An 18,355-nucleotide genomic window follows, 5' to 3' on the forward strand; every position below is an offset into this window, starting at 1 on the left:
GAGGGTAGCTCATCGGGTATCTGCACATAATCAACAATGCTATATGGGGTAAGTTATTTTTATCATAGTTTACGATTATTCATTTTATCTTATTATTATAGTAATATCAGGAGTGCTTTAAACTTTAAACAATATGGTGTCAATGCGTTTGTCTTTATATATGTACATTGTACTCCATGAATTTCTAAAATGATTTTCTATCCCCGGCAAACATCAAAATGATTCTTAATTTCTAAAAAATAAATTCATAGCCATAATGAATAGATCGACTTCTCATTGTTATATATTCATTTAATATTCTTTCATTTTTCCACTTATAGTATATCGATATTTGCTTCAAAGAATTGAACTTATTACATGTACAACAATTTCATATTTACGAACCCTAAACTGTGCAATGCTTCTGTTTAAACAGTTAAATTTAAATTGATGAAGGCAATTAGTTTTTTAAAATCATATTTGATACTCTGTTTACATAATATACATGTATGGGTTTTTTTAAAGTGGCTTAAAAAATATTTATACTGAACATAATCAATACGCAAACAAAAAAATAAAATATTATTTGAGAAATGCATGTCGCGAAACCATGACTGGTAAATGTCAAATCCGATTGGCTACCGCTAATCACACAGATGAGATTTATTGACGAACTATTTAGTCAAGTCTGCTATCCGTGCTGAGTTTTGGCAATTTTGATCTGGAGAAATCTTCTACCGTGGAGTATAACGGACGTGTTATAAAAAGAACAACTTTTTTGATATTGATTTTACTCGAGATAGTGGGTGGAGTTAAATAAAGTGTGGGATTTGTACATACAACCCACACTTTTAACTGTAGAAAACTCGCCAAGATATGGTACAAGTTGAATTGTAATTCGTTTCGACAAAACAAAAAAATCTAATACTTAAAATTCAGTGTATTTTACGTGGTTTAAGAGAGTAGAGAGACAGTATATATATGTTGGGGTTTTTTTCGTTTTTTTTTTTGTTTTTTTTTTTGTTTTTGGGAGGTTTTTGTGGGGTTTTTGCATATATAGGTGTTATGAAGGAATATGCTTTACAAATCAATTAATGATACGCATCAAAATCAATATATTTCAGCTCAACTTATCGAGCTGAATCTAAAAATGTTGCAACAGTTATTTTTACCAATGTTCATGGTTGCAATTGCAGTTATATTAATTTTAAACACTTATTTTTACAGGCTTATAAAACTTAAACTTTTAAAATAAGGACAATGAGTTTGTATATAGAACAGTTTTACATTGTTTAAATTGTAATCATTGAATGTAATTTGTTATAAATTTAACTCACCCCCGGTCCTTCTCTGTGTTGCCAATTCTGTAAAAAAAAAGTGTGAGCTATGAATGTAAAAAAACACGCATCTCAATTTTGTCACCAATTATTGGTAAAAACAACTATTATATCAATATGTTATGGCATCCATTCCATATATATATATATATATATATATATATATATATATATATATATATATATATATATATATATATATATATATATATATATATATTTAAATAAATAAAACAGAATGCGACAGTCCAAATTAAATAAATTAAATAAATTAAACAATTTATTTAATTTGGACTGTCGCATTCTGTTTTATTTATTTAAGTATTTTTTGCTGTACCAAGGCTTTATTTATCTACACACACACACACATATATATATATATATATATATATATATATATATATATATATATATATATATATATATATATATATATATATATATATATATATATATATATATATACTGACTATCGTATTCAGTACATACGGCCTTTATAGAGAAATACTATCTCTGTTTATTTACCGCATTTAGACAATTGGAAATTATTGTTTGGGAAAGTTAGGCAAGAAATATTTTGTTCTTGCTGCCGTCATGAGAAAAGGGCCCTTATCGTCACAATGATCAGAAAACGACGTTTAAGTAGCGGCATTGTAAACGCAATTTTTCTATTTGCCCTTTCTATTTTTTTTCTGCGTCAGTGTTGTGCTTTTTAAATATATAAAGTGGCCTTGTTTTAATACTGTGATTAATTTTTTTCAGTCAAATATTACATGTTGATTGAAGAAATAAACATTAAATAAATGAAATATACACATGTACCGTCAATATCTACACATTTCGAACGCGTAATATTGCACTTTTTTTATTTAAATCATTGTTGGAAACCAAAGGCCCGTTACTTACTGCGTATGATTGAATGCGATTGATTGTTGATTTACGATGATGATTTATAAGTATTCTGAATAAAATTGTACAACTTAAGTTTGCATTAGCAACACATGTATGATTCATTAAAGTGAAAAACAAAAACTACACTGCATACTCGTTGTTGATAAAAGGGGTTGAAAGCTGAGACATACTGAATCGATGCAGAGCACTATTTTGCAAATCAAACAGTTATCTGCGCAATAATTACTGTGAAACAATACAGGTGAAATATTTCAAAAGATTTTCTTAAATAGTTCACCTCGGGAGAGACGATTCTACACCACTTTTTAAAGAAGTCAGAAGAAACACGGGAGACGCGTGTATGTCTCAATTATAGTGATACGAACAACATTAAATATAAATTCTCGCGTTATTCTATTACTAAAGAGTTTGCAATCAAATTTTGAAATTATTTCACGAATTAAATCGATTGTAACTAACGGATTCGAAAAGTTTAAGAATTTTTTTCACAGCGTAATATATTGCATTTGATTTCATGGAAAAATCTGATTCTTAGTGACATTTTTATGTAGAGTGCCTTTAATGAAACAATTAACATAAAAATATATCTGCCTGTACGAATGAAAAACTTGTGTATTATTTGAGCGCAACATATTTTATTTTCTTGTGCAATTTAACATCCCAAATTCACGTGTTGTGTGTACTTTTTTAGCTATTTTACGAAAAATTAAAAAAAAAATCACAACTTGCCTGAAAACTCACTACATTTTTATGGATTTCTAACATTTTTATATGATAATTAATATTCATCTCAAATCAGTACGGTTATTTGATTCAAAATTCCTTAAACTAAACAGATTTGTAAATGCATGCAGTCATTATACTACTTTACTTTTGATATCAAGTCCATTAAATTGACGTTTTATAAATAAACAATTCATGTTTATCGATAAATATAATTGACACCCTAGATGTGCGATACTTACAATTAATAACATGCATGGACGTACAATTTACATATGCATCTTCATAGATGATGGTTTCTCATCGTTTCCTTTTTATACAAGAATCAAATTTCGATGATAATGAAGTCAATTTGTATGTGTGTATGTTACAATGTACAATGTACAGCAATAAAAAAATCCGAGAATCGCGATATTTCTTAAAACTTTGGAATACCGTTTCCAACTGTATGCACTCTAAAAACGGTTTTTTTTTTAAATTGATAATCCCTCGGCCGATATTTGTATTCAATGAAAGAGAGAGAGATAGAGAGAGAGAGAGAGAGATATATATAAATGCAGAGATATGTTTATTCATTCATCGTGTAACATCGATAATAAGAAAATTGAGTTCAGTCAACATGCAAAAATGTTACCACTCACTGAATATAAGCTACGTCTATCGTCACTGTACTATCGGTTACATTGTAAAAAATGGACATAATAAATACAGAAGTCTTATTGAAAGTTACATGCAATCTTGCATTTGAAAAAAAATGTAAATAATGCTTATATATAATTCATCATTTCAACGATTATGGTTTATAAAAATCGCATCACAAAAATACAACGGTCACATGAACTTACAAAGCGATTGAATAGAATTGTAGATTAAGTACGTTGGGGGGTGTTGGGGGTGTTGTATTATGTAGGTCTGTCGTATTTGATACACTTAATTAGGTGTGTACGAGTATGTTTAAACAATAAACATAAACAAAAGGTAGCGATCAATTCCGAAAAAAATTAACGAAACCCGCGTTCTGTAATGTGGCTATCTTTATAGCCCGCATGTGTCATCGAAGAAAGCAGTTTATTGTTTATATTTACATCTTTCTTTCATAAACTAATGAATTGAATTGATCGTAATAAGTAAGAAAAAGACATTGAATTATTGTTAATGTACGTTAGATATGGGAATTTGAGTTGTGCATCATGATTAGTTCGTGCAATCCGTGATTTTTCTTAGGTTGCTGAAGATTTCGACCGATCGATAAACTGCATAGTTAGAACCGGATCAAGTAGAATTCAGTCCCGTCAGTTTCTATACAGCTGTGAATTACAATCAATTTTCGTAAGAAATAGAGTGAATTATACTTAGTGGATGTACATTTATATCAATAATTATAAGATGGCATTTTTGTTAAAATCTTTTCTCCACATTTTTGTGGTTGGAACTATTCAGTGAGACGGTCAAAGCCGATTTTTTTTCACCGGTAATTTCATAAGAATCAAGTATTGATAACTTATAAAAGAGAAGAGAAATCGAGAAAATAATTTAACACCATATAATTCCGAGTTTTAAAAAACAGTTACTGAATTTAAACTTGCTTCAGAACTGTAAAGTTACTTAATAAGTGATATCAGTAAATATGCGATAACATTTCAGTGCAAAAGGTTGATCAAAACGAATAAATGTTTCTCTTTTTGAAAAGAAACTCGTGTATGCCCCAAAATTGTGGAAACATAGGCATCGAATTTGATAATCTTTATCTTTGTTTGTTACTTGTATGCTAACTTGCCTCTCTGCAGCTTAAATAACCCTGATTCAGTTAAATGTTGGGGAGAAGTTGATATTTGTTTTCTTTAAATATCCAAATATCCTAGATAAGCTGAAGAACTTTAACTATATCTGGATATTCAAAATATTTTGCTCTCTTTTGTAAAAATTGTAAAAAAAAATCTAGAATTGTAGAAAATAATTAATTAATTCTACTTCAAACAATTGAAGACGATGTGAAAGCAAGTAAAGGATAAAACAATACAAAATAAAATTTGACGTTCCTGACGTAGTGACGTTTTCGACCATCTACGTCAAAGTCGTGTTGACATGTCTTTCTAAAATTGTCGTAAAGTGCTTAAAACACATGTACACAAGATCTTGAATATCTGTGTATATTTGTATTCAGGAAGAGTTGACTAATTGGAATTGACAAAAAAGTAAGTTTGTGAAATTTTGACCTTAAGGGCCCTTTTCTCGTGACGGCAGTCAATTATAAATAAATATAAATTTATTATACCCCTGTAAAACAGTAATTATATAACTCTATACGAAAAAAAGGCCAGCAATTTGACTGTTGGACTGGAATTGTTGGATTGAAACTGTTAAAATCGACTGTTTAAAAAAACTGTTGACCGGTGACGTAACATTCTGCAAAAACTTGTAACTGATTAGAAGAAGTATAAAAAAGTTGTTGACTGCCTCGGGCAACAGTTGATTTGTCGAACCGGCTTACTAACTGTCGCCGCGGCCTTTGGCCTTGGGCAACAGTTTGCGAGCCGGTCCAACAGATCAACTGTGGCCCTCGACCCAAGTCAACAACTGTATCTGTTTATTCAACAATCGAAACTGTGCATTTATAATCTCCGTGTACGCTGCTTTTACAGATATTACTTAGAAATCTGTGCAATAGAGCCAAAATGAAAATAATCAGTGTTTTTTTTTCTTCATTAATTTGAAACCTGGAGTAAGAGGCTACCTGTCTAAAGCGGCCAGTTTGCAATTGTCCCAGAAGAGGCCTTTTAATACAGGTGCGATTGTACACATGCAAAAATGCTTACCTCTAATGACCGTCCCTAAGTGCATTAGAGATCTATTTATCTTTCCTCCTTCCTCTAAGCGGGTTCCTTTTGCTCCTGTTTTTGCAGCTCTCTCGCTATTGAAGGCATAATAGTAATTTGTCAATATGAACATGTATATAGAAATGACCTCGCAAACCGAGCAAATCATATTTTTACAAATTCATTAGCCTTCATAATCTAACGAAAACCAAAGTGTTGTATATTTTACACGTGAGTACATATCCAGTACCCGATCACGTGCAACAAAACACAAAATACCCTTATGTACAACAGCATTAAATATATATATATATATATATATATATATATATATATATATATATATATATATATATATATATATATATATATATATAGTTGATTGACAATGATTCATGATAATAAATATACCTTCCAGCCAAATCTACGATGTTTATCTGTGATTTCAATGTCGATTTCTCCGTTGTGCTTATTTGTGCCAGGTATATAGTGGCTATCGTGTGTGCTCTGCTGCTATATTCGTTCATATTGGTGGAGGCGATGCTTCTGTTTTTATAACCTTTTTCTAAATAGTGGGCTATATCGTTGGAGTTTGCAACCGGAAAGCAACTGAGGTTTTTTGCTTTAAAAAAAAATAAAAGTTACTTATACTTATATCGTAGTGATTAAATGTACAATCTAAATATATAACAATTTAGATGTAATAATGTAATAGAATACTTCTGATCGGACTACTTTAACATAATCAATTGAAATTTCAAATGCAATAAAATTTTAGATATTCATGCATTTAGCTGTCAACTCAGTACATTGTGACTGACAGTAATCTAAGCGTTCAGCAATGTTCTTTTTAATAAATTAAAAAAAAATCTTTTCATTAAGGTGCCTGTTTTATAAAAAAAAAACACCATAAAAAGTGTTTATAAATGGTTAATAAAATGTGCATTACAAATGTGTTTTGACATGCTTCTTTTCATTTTGACCTGAACAATATAAATGTATAACATACCCTTGCAATTTTCTATTTTAAGGGCCGTTCTTTCATTTTGTTTACTGTTGATTTCCGTAAATAAATCATAAACTTTTTCATTGTAGATTTCAGCCATGCTGAAAGAAACCTATGTAATAAAAAGAATCTTTAAATATGTTAAACATGTTAAATAATGATAAAATATGAGATTGTTTATCTCTTATCCTAATTCTGAAAAATTACTGTTGATTTTTCCATTACTCATTAAAACGTTTCTTAACAAATCCAGACTACAGACCCTGAAACGTGATACTCTAAAACGAACCGTATCGTCTGTGCAAGAAACGAACAATATGCATACCGTTCACAAGGGAACTGTACCGTTCATAAAGCGCTCAGAACCGGACCGTGCAACTGATATCACGTTTCAGGGTCTGTATAACCTTTTAGATAAATGCTTTTCTAGTCATTTGCATGTAAAATAACTAATTTTAAGAAACATTTCTCGTACCTGATATTCAATATTCTGGTCGTAATTGCTGTTTGCTATTTCAAAAATACTGTCGGTCATTCTTGGAAGAATTCCTGTAATTGTTAACGGTCTAGTTTTTTTAAATAAAAAAGAGTATCTTGACTAAATAATATTCATTTCACAATTGAATTTTCCGTAAAAAGTGTAGAGAACCTGTTATAATGTTTATCAATATTTAATAGATATACACTATTAATATAAGAAATATAGTTGTGCTTTTGACGTGTGACTCTTTATAAAATTTGAATTGTTTCTAAAAGTGATTAGGCTTGAAGTTATTCCATTACAAAATTGCATTAAGACAAAATTGATATAAAGTTACTATTTGAATTTTTACATTTGCAAATATGCTTCCTTTAAAGACGAAAACGTTCAATTCTGTTTGACCTTTTTTATGACGTCCCAGTGATTATCGCACGCGCCTATTGCTTGGCGGTTACATCATTTTAAACATTAAAAACACGTTTATTTTTTAAATTTTGAACGATTTACGGTTTGCCTTTTTCAAACATATGTATAATTTAAAAAATCAGCAAAGGTAAAAAGTTCACAAGGTAATAAACTTTGGTACGTAATCATCAAATATTCTATGAACCCTTTGGGCTTCACGGAATTCATATTTTGGTGGAGTTTTTTGTTAATTTCTGAAATGAATTTAGTGACTCCTTGTCTTATGTGAATTTTTTTTCTTTAATTCCCTTGGATGGTCACATAAAACAGTCTAACCTAATTGTTTAGTACAGTTCGAGTGCACTGTATTGTGATACCATCGTTTTCCTTGGTAGAATCCCGGTCGTTATGGTTTAAACTGTTTCAGATATCCAGCAAAACGTGAGAAGGGTTCAGCAAGACAAGTTCTCTGTAACATTTTATTACCCCGACAAAATACATTTTGATTCAATATCGTTTTTCAAAACATACCAGGTATGTTTATATTGATGGCCCTTAATAGCATTTCCATAGACAAAGTGTACAAACGAAGGTAATTCGAGTTAAAATATGTACATTGTTCAAAGAATGTATATGTATATATATACATATACATATATATATATATATATATATATATATATATATATATATATATATATATATATATATATATATATATATATATATATATATATATATATAATTCGTAAGTATAAATGTATTAATGATATTATAAAGATAACCATTCCGCTCTGGTCAAATAAAATAAAATATTGTCATTGTCTGACTAATCTGGAAGATAATATAAGACTCTGGAACAAACCAGAAGGTAGAAGGTCTTTTTTATCATAAGATACCTTTTAGTATGGCTTTTAAATGTGGAACAGAAAGAAATCCTTAGAGCAGAGGTTTTTATAAAAAGTACATATGGACAAAAGTGATACATTTCAGGCAAAACACCATAAGGTCTTATGTTAAAAATAAACAAACCTTGATATATCCCCCTAAATAAACGATACGCAGTACAGTTAAGGCGGCAACAAAAATATCGGCAAATTTTTGTGATGAAAACACGTTTTCTTTAGTTCAACTGGCATGTCATTTTTAAAATCAATAACAGTCACTTAAATGCAATATATTTCTTAAATATATATACATAACAGTAAAATATTTTAAGTTCATAGTGGTTACTATGACATTTATTTTTCTTCGCTAAAAAACTGCATGATAGCCTTCAATGACTTACTTAACTTAATACGTCATTTTGAAGCATATGACGTCATATTTTGTAGTACAGCGAGAACGACATCTCGCTTATTTTTCAGTGTGTACGATATAACGAACATCAAAATTGTAAGTAATAGCATTTTTAATAGCAATGCGCTTTTATATACTCTGAAATCATCTCTTTATGATTATTACTTTATTACAGTGAGTGCAAAAAGTGTCAAATCCAGTTACACAATTTTGAAAACACTAGCAGACCAATTGTAATTGTATTACTATTTTTGTTTCCTTTTTCAAATATATTTGTGTATGTATATAAATTTCAAAATATATTTTGATTTATATTTTTGTATAATATTGATACGAACATTATATCATTGACTGAATGTTATCTCCCGTTTTTATTTTATATTACTATATGATATATACATATACATTTATGCATATATACCAGATCATATTTACGTCTATTTATGCTTTGAAAATACAATCATAAAAACAAATGAAAACATATATTTTGTACATTATATATATTACTAGACCCTATCTCGAGCAACGAGGAGGTCTTCCGTACGATTTGTTTAAGGTTAAATGACCTTGACTTTGACTCCTTATCGGGGCAACAACAAAACATGTTGATGGTTGAATATTGTTAGGAACATTATTCTCAACATTTTTCACAGGGCGAAAAACAATCTTTAATCAAGTCCTTAAAGGTGGCTTAAAGGTGGTGTAAAGGTGGCTTAAAGGATATACAATCTTTAAGCAACCTTTAAGTCACCTTTAAGCTGAGCTTATAGGTCTTTAATGTCCAAACTTCTTTAAGTCACCTTTAAGCCATCTTTAAGCCACGTTTAAGTATCTTTAAGTGGCATTTACGCTCCCTTTAAGTTGTCTTTAAATCATCTTTAAGTTCCCTTTAAGTCAAGTTTGATCAAGCTGAACAATAAAAACATATATTAAATGCAAAAGCTCTTTTATAGGGATGGAAGGGGGTCATCCGAGTGATAATATAATTTCCAAGGAAGTGGGGTGTTCAAGGCGGTTTTAATTGTCGCTCCATTAAATACAGATTGCTATCATCAACACCGCTCCGATGGACACAGATTACCGTTATAAAATTCTTTATAACTTGTTTTGGGGTGAGCGCAGTGTCTGTATCTTAATATGTGCATAAAACTAATTAAAGAATGTTTGTTTCCTATTATAAATTAATCGGTGAAAATCTCTCTCTCTCTCTCTCTCTCTCTCTCTCTCTCTCTCTCTCTCTCTCTCTCTCTCTCTCTCTCTCTCTCTCTCTCTCTCTCAGTTCATCCGGTTATTAAACAAAACAAAGTTAATGAACCAAAAATGCATGATTTAATTTGATAATCGGTTTAAGGTTTGTATTTTTTTTCCATTTTTCATTATTTCTAAGTCTAACTCTAGATCTGCTAGATACATGTTAAAGATGAAAAGACTCTCAACGGCCTTTGTTATATCGGGCAGGATATTACTGCTTTGTTTGTTTAGACATAGTTTTGTTCGTTTGTGTATATCTAATTAGAGTCTATTGTCTGTCCAACTTAAGAAAACCCCTGGAACTAACGCAGAATATACAAGATATACACAACAGTTATGTCGTGTGCCCAGGTGCATGTTTGTGTATATCTAATTAAAGTATATTGTTTGTCCAACTTAAGAAAACCCTGAAACTAACACAGAATATACAAGATATACACAACAGGTGTGTCGTGTGCCCAGGTGCACGTCAGGGTTTCTAAAGCGTTAAATCTTAGTATGTACGAGTATACGATAAGTCTAGTGAATAAAAGTTAATTTACATTTGTAATTCATTTTCAAAGTATTATTTCCTAGCTCTGGGTTTCAAAAATGTTACGTCTACAAATTAACGATACATGTATGTAAGAGTAATATCTTGAGGCTAATTAATTAATGTACCGGTGATCATAAATAGGGGTTGATTATTTAAATATATGTATAAGGGTACATATGTCACATACCCGGCCTGGCACATCATACAATTGTAATTTTGTACAAGTATATGTATACATCAATTGCAATTGCCACATGCAGTTAATACGTCACGGGTAATTGGTAATATTGTTTGTTATAGAATTGATAGTTTAGAAATCATGTATACAATTACATGTAAATATTTAAACATATTGGAACGGCGCCGCGATCATTAAAACCGGGAAATTGCGGGAAATTGAACAAATACCCAATAGTATCAATGCATTTAATAAAAGAAATGATTTCATTTTCTTTCTTACATTTTTATAGCTATAATTAGATGAACGTATATCTACTCGGTTTAAATTTATTAACTAAGAAAGCCTACTAGTGAGCCTAACGGTTTTCATTTAGGTATAATATATTTTTGTTCACTGAAGACCAAGTTCCGTATTTCATTCTAAATACATGCATGCATGTAATTTATAAATTAGATATAATTGATTGTTACAAACTGAATGGTTTGTCAAAATCTTTTCAAGTAAACACATTCAATACATTGATTCAATGTCCACTGATATATAGGATATAAAAACGCACACAACTATGTAAGTTGCCGTGGCGCAGAGGAAATGTGGTGATATTAGTAAACAAAGGGTCCCGGGTTCAATTCTCGCCGTGGGCGGTTTTTTTTTTTTTTTGCAATTTTATTTCTAGAACAAAATCCGTTTTAATACCTTTTCTTTCATAAAGTTAATACATTTTGTTGGTAAATTAAGCACAATATTGAATTAAAGAACTATATACGATATTAGTCAAATTTGAACAAGAACTAACTTTTTGTCACTTATAAGTATTGGAAAGATACATCTTTGGTGAAAATATTTTGTTTGTTCAAGTAGTCGCTCAATGTTTCCTTAAAGAAAAACTGCCCCAAAACAAGCCGTTTTATGCTAAAAATGAGAAAATGGCGGGAAAAGGTAAACTTTATGATGTCATATTTTTAAATTGTGGGCACTAAATTCAAAAAGAAAATTATGAAAAAACTTCAAATGTATATGTGTACAAATAAAACAAAGAATTACAGTAAAATGACAACGTTCATTTTAGGGGGCCATTTTAGGCTCAAACCATATATAGTCCTTTTTTTAATGGCTTAAAGGTAGCTTAAAGGTGGCTTAAAGGTGGCTTAAAGAAGTTTGGACATTAAGGACCTATAAGTTGTCCTTAAAGGTGGCTTAAAGATGCCTTTAAGCCATCTTTACGCTTTCTTTAAGCCACCTTTAAGCAACACATATAGCTTAAAGGTGGCTTAAAGAAGTTTGGACATTAAGGACCTATAAGTTGTCCTTAAAGGTGGCTTAAAGATGCCTTTAAGCCATCTTTACGCTTTCTTTAAGCCACCTTTAAGCAACACATATAGCTTAAAGGTGGCTTAAAGAAGTTTGGACATTAAGGACCTATAAGTTGTCCTTAAAGGTGGCTTAAAGATGCCTTTAAGCCATCTTTACGCTTTCTTTAAGCCACCTTTAAGCAACACATATAGCTTAAAGGTGGCTTAAAGATCGTCTTTAAGCTACCTTTAAACACCTTTAAGCTATCTTTAAGGAGGACTTAAAGATGGTCATTCATCCTGTGTTTATTCTATATTGATTTTCAAAATGATGCTTTGAAAAATATTTGTTTTGTTTGAGATATGTTATCAAAGTTTTGAACTTCTGGTCCCTTAAAGCCCCTTAAAAAACCCTAATTACGGAACCCATGATAAAATAATAATAATTTATTGTTAAATAAATGTGAGATGAACATTATTGCTTCCTAAGCATAGAGCAAAATATTTTCTGTGAAGTGCTATAAAAGAAAGACTTCAGAGCCTTTATGGTCCCTAAAAATAAAAAGATAGGTCTTTATATACATATTTTGTTCAACAAGTGTTTAGAAATTTTTAGCCGTTTTTGAGCTATTTTATAAAGACCGTTTTAGGGGCTGACCCCTTTTCCCCTCATTGGGGCCATATGACAAAATTTCGATGGTTGAATATTGACAAGCGCATCATTCTAAGCATTTCTTATTCAATATTGCTTTTCAAAAAATTTCTCAGTAAAGTGTAATTTAATAAAGACTTTAGAGCCCTTTTGGCCCTTAAATTGAAGGGCCAGTCCCTTTTTCTTGGCATCATATGAAAGGTCTTTTGATATCAAACATATTTTGTTCAACAAGTGTTTGCAAATTATCTGCCGTTTCTTAGCTATCTGGGATAGGACGTTTTAGGGGCCGACCCCTTAACTCCCTTTGGGACAAGATAACGCAACTTTTATGATTGAATATTGTTTAAAACATCATTCTAAGTATATTTTATTCTATATTGCTTTTCAAAATATTTGTCCTTTTTGAGATATAATTGATCGAAGTTTTGGATTTCTGGCCCCTTAAAACCGCTAATTACGTAACGCATGAAAAAAATCTTATAATGTATAGTTTTATAAGTGAAAGATAAACATTTTTGCTTCTTAAAGGGGCATGGATTTTGGTCAAACAATTTTTTTTCGATTTTAATGTTTGCAATGCTTCAATAAGGCTTTTTTAATAGGCAACCAAAATGTGAGTGTCATTTGATGAGTTATAAGCGAGTTACAGAGCTTACAATTCTTTGCTTTATAAACACAGCTTTTGTTTACATTTTGAATGTTGAAGTGAAAATTCCAGTTTTAGACCTAAAATGAATGTGTTAATCGTTAGGAACTGTTTATTTATGCTAAAAATGAATAATTAGATAGACAAACCAGCTTTAAAAAGATTTTTAATGGTATATTGAACCTATGTAATTAAAACAAAAACAGGGCACGAGTCTTGTTTACATGACGAAGAATTGTAAGCCCCGTATCTTGCTTAAAACTCAACGACTTGTACCCAAATTTCGTTTAATCATTAGAAATGCATTCCTAAAGCATTGCAAATAATAAAAACAGAAAAATAAAATTTGACCAAAATCGTGACCATGCCCCCTTAAATATATTACAAAATATTCCTCAGTAAAGAGCTATAGATGAAAGACTTCAGGGCCCTTTAGCCCCTAAATTGAAGGGCCATCCCCTTTTTCTTGGCATCATATGAAAGGTCTTTTGATATCAAACATATTTTGTTCAACAGGTGTTTACAAATTATTTGCCGTTTTGAGCTATCTGGGATATGACGTTTTAGGGGCCGACCCTATTCTCCTTATTGGGGCCAGGTAACGAAACTTTAATGATTGAATATTGTTTACATGTAAAACATCATTCTAAGCATCCTTTATTCTATATTGCTTTTCAAAATATTTGTCCTTTTTGAGATATAATTGATCGAAGTTTTGGACTTCTGGCCCCTTAAAACCTCTAATTACGTAACGCATGATAAACATCTTATAATATATAGTTTTATAAGAGAAATATAAACATTTTTAATTTGCTTCTTAAACATATTACAAAATATTTCTCAGTAACGTGCTATGGAAGAAAGACTTTAGAGTCCTTTTTGCCCCTTATTTGAGGGACCAGCCCCCTTTTTTGGCATCAAACGAAAGCTCTTGTAAGTATAAATTTTACCATTTATAATCACGTCGTTTTTTCAAACTCGATTTTCGGGTCCAGGAGAGCTTCGACGCCTTTGAAGCCAGACAACCAAAAATGCATTTAAACACATTTACAATATTTCGTCTACAATCCCATAAAATTTAAATTCAATATCTATTTCCGTTTAGGATGATTTATTTATACTGCTGAATAGCACTACTGATCTAGGGGGCCCCAGGCACCCCAGGTGATGTATATCTAGAGAGCCTCTGCAGAGGTATTATCTCGAATTTAAATGTATTTTGTTTAATAAATATTTATATTTTAATTAGCATTTTTATTAGCATTTGTTGTTTTCAAATAAAAGATTAGCATAAATTAATTTTGCTAATAAATAAATTAAGATTGAAGAACTTTTGAGGTTTGTGATATACTGTGATGTCATAGTGCACATTTCCCGTACTTTATGTCTGAACGGAATTTATTGACAGCCTTAACTGTGCTGCGTATGTAGAATGTCTAATTTTTTTATCGTAAAAAAATAATGATATCAGCAGAAATTCATGTCAAAATCTAGAGCCGAACAAATTGAACTCAACATATATTTATACTGATACACGTATAGATATGTACTGTCTAGATCTATTCATCAATCATCAGAATCAATTGTCTTAAAAGTAACTCATAAATAACCAATATCCAGAGAATACAAGTTTTTAAATAGCATGACCACGTAACACCCTAACTCCAATTACCTTTAATCAAAATCGAGGTCGATCTCATGCACTTTTAGATAAAATGGTCGGTTTAAATCTAAGCCCCCTGTCTTTTGCATTTTATTGTTGCTATACAAAACACTTACAGCCAATTACAGAATACCAGTAGAATTTTCAATAACTTGTTGGATTGATCAATAGGGTATTCAATTTGGTCAGCAAGGTATCACATCATGTCTGAATCTAGGTCTTGTTGTTAATCAGGTGCATATTGCTATTTTTCATTCAACTCATTCATATTACACAAAAAACCTCTCTAGAACACTCTCTCCTATTGTTAGTTACTTTATTTATATTCTTTTGAAAAGAATATTCACCTGGACAGCACTAGAATTTTGTATATTAGTTCTGCCCAGAATATTCTGTAACTGTTATTCAAAAAACATTTCTGAAGAAACAAAAGGAAAACTTTTACAAGTGTTACCTAAAAGAGAATAATTTTTTTACTGCCTTTTGGTTCCTTAATTCATGGTACAATATACAGCATTTGTAGTATTTCTGTGCTAAGGCTGCTTAATTAGTTCAAACTAAAGCAGTACTTTTGGATAAAATATACAGAAAATACATTCTCACCCCAAAAGATAAAAAAAATATTTACTGAATATAATTAACTTTCTTGAAGTCATGCCTGAGTAATCACACGACGTAGATTTAGACCTAATGTGACACATGGCGGACCAAAAAAAAACCCAATCAATTCAATGCATAAGAAAGCATCACTTTAGATATACACTTCGTTTTCTTTTTAATATCTTCGTCGTTTTCTTATCCCAAAATCTAATCAACGTACTGAGAGTACTGAAAGACGGGGTCTTGAAAGTTTGAATTTGTAATTGTCCTGGATTTCCTCGAATATGCTTACAAAATTTATGAGTTTGAATTAGTTGTTGAATATGTTAATTCGGCTTTTTGCTATTGTCTGATACTTTGTCTAAATTTTACTTAATCCCGGCCTTCATAATTGTAGAACATTGACACAACGGTATATTATGTAAAAAAAGACCCCGAGGAAAAATTTTCAAAATTAATACTAACCGGGAAAATCAAACAACTATAATATCAAAGTAGATAATTTTAATCATTAGATTTATTCAATTTTGTGATCCAAGAGAAAATCCACAAGTCGGACGGTATCCGTAATAAAAGTTTTATGAAAACCTCGAAAACTCTTAAACTGTTGAATTAACAAAGTAAACATTTGTATACCGGTAACAAACACAGGCACCTGCAGATGTTAGAAATATTTTTTACAATAAGATTCCATGAACTTTGACAATAAAAATATTTGTCACGGTCGCCATTTTGATGTTTAAGACCGACTTATCTGACACGATTTTCTTCATTGGCGATTCATGCAAAATTAATAGGTAAAAATAAATCCGTTCGCCACTTACTACTTTTCTCGTAAACTCGTGCATCACCTACACGAATTACGATACAACCGTTTCTTTCATTAAAAATCATACTCCGAAAATCAGAGACATAAATAACAGAGATTGTCAACTCCGCCTTTAGCGTGTAAATGTATGGGACCAACCTTATTTTGAGAACTACAAGTGCAACAGCAATCTTTTATAAGTCATTTTATTTGAACCTGATAGTGAACATGAACCTGTAAATATTTTAAAACTAAATGACTTTTCACAAAGTGATGGTAATGCATTACTTTACTCATGTAATGGTAATGTAATGCATTACTTCAAGAAAATTAAGTAATGGTAATGGTAATGGTAATTTAATCAATTAAAGAGTCAACGAACGAGAAGGCAAATTCAGACTTGTTTTTATTTTTCTTTGTACAAAATTCCTTTAGAGATGAACAGCAGTCATACCGCAAGTAGACTGTAAGCCAATGAAACACCTATTTAATTTTAACATCTGTGTATAAACCGTCCCGATTTTAACTTCGGCTTGCGCATGAAGTTTGATAGTATTAAGGTGAAAAATTGTCAAAATAAAATTCACAACTTTTCAAAAATGGCTCATTGCGTTTGGGAACTTTAATTTCGATTCCACCATCAACCTCTTCTATTGATTAATGCGCTCGTACACAAACTGAATCGTCAACAGAGCTGTGCATTCAGTTACGTAACTCATTCCACATTTGAACCCGAGCAAGAATATTTTGATCAATAAAACTATTTGTTTATTTTCTAAATAGAATTTTGTTTATACACAGAGGACTTAAAAAGATTTAATGCGTGTTTTTATAATACATATTTACTGAAATGCATGAAAACTTTCTGCACTATTTTCTTACGCGTAGACTCAATTCATGTGTTCTACGCGTGCCTTCCTGTTTGAGACTTCAGCTGACAGTAAACCAATTGACGGGGTCACGTGACCCCGTCTAAAAATGTTTTGCTCTGTATATCTACTGGGTTAATAATGAAAATGAGAAATTTCAATTAGAAAACAAACTGGTACTATGCAATAAAGAGACTGGTAGTAGTAATGCATTGACCTGAGACTATAAAATTGTATTGTTCAGCACCTTTATTTACTCCACGCTCCATGATTGTGTATGATTTGCCACTTCCTGTCTGTCCGTATGCAAATAAGGTACAATTATATCCCTGGAACAAATGATCCAGCAAATCCTTTCCAACATCTTGGAATATTCTTTCCTTGAAAAAAAAAAGATCAAATTTGTATAAATTGAAACTAACGTAAGACCGTCAATACAAGTCTTTAAAGGTAATTAATAAAGACAAGTGTATCACAAACAAATACAAGAAGATTAATATACTGACCAGACCCAAACCAATACCAGAGTAGACCCCAACTAAACCCCAACTTACGTTCAGGGTCTTCAGGGTGTATTTGGGGTTTGCATCTGCTTTTTGAAAAAAATGAAGTGTGAAGTACACTCGTCTTTTTTCCAACCATATTACTGCTTGTAGTTCCTGTCCCTTGTATATTCCAAAAACACATAGGTAGCGTCTGATTTCAGGGGTATGCTTCTGATTGCGGTTTACCCTCTGTATCCACTCTGGGTATATTTTTTAGTTTACTCTTGGTCAAGTCTAGTAAAACCGGAATAAACCCAGAGTAAACACCGAGAGTTAACTTAGGGTTTAGTTGGAGTTAATTGTATGTTAGGTTAGTTCTGACATGTACTACATATCAAGTACAAAACGCAAC

At 31.0% G+C, this 18,355-nt stretch overlaps 1 protein-coding gene across 1 annotated transcript in view; it reads right to left on the bottom strand.

The window, feature by feature from the left end:
• Positions 1 to 5,600: 5,600 nt before the first annotated feature.
• Positions 5,601 to 18,355, bottom strand: part of LOC105317641 (kinesin-like protein KIF28P) — a 14,810-nt gene continuing 2,055 nt past the window's right edge. The window contains exons 3-8 of the mRNA XM_066083387.1: positions 17,706 to 17,838; positions 7,249 to 7,322; positions 6,777 to 6,885; positions 6,179 to 6,389; positions 5,768 to 5,862; positions 5,601 to 5,608 (exon numbers count right to left, since the gene is read on the bottom strand). Coding sequence (XP_065939459.1) covers positions 5,601 to 5,608; positions 5,768 to 5,862; positions 6,179 to 6,389; positions 6,777 to 6,885; positions 7,249 to 7,322; positions 17,706 to 17,838 — 630 coding nt within the window. The remainder of the gene's footprint in view (positions 5,609 to 5,767; positions 5,863 to 6,178; positions 6,390 to 6,776; positions 6,886 to 7,248; positions 7,323 to 17,705; positions 17,839 to 18,355) is intronic.

This window comes from Magallana gigas, chromosome 4 (assembly GCF_963853765.1).
Source record: "Magallana gigas chromosome 4, xbMagGiga1.1, whole genome shotgun sequence".
Lineage (NCBI taxonomy): Eukaryota > Metazoa > Mollusca > Bivalvia > Ostreida > Ostreidae > Magallana > Magallana gigas.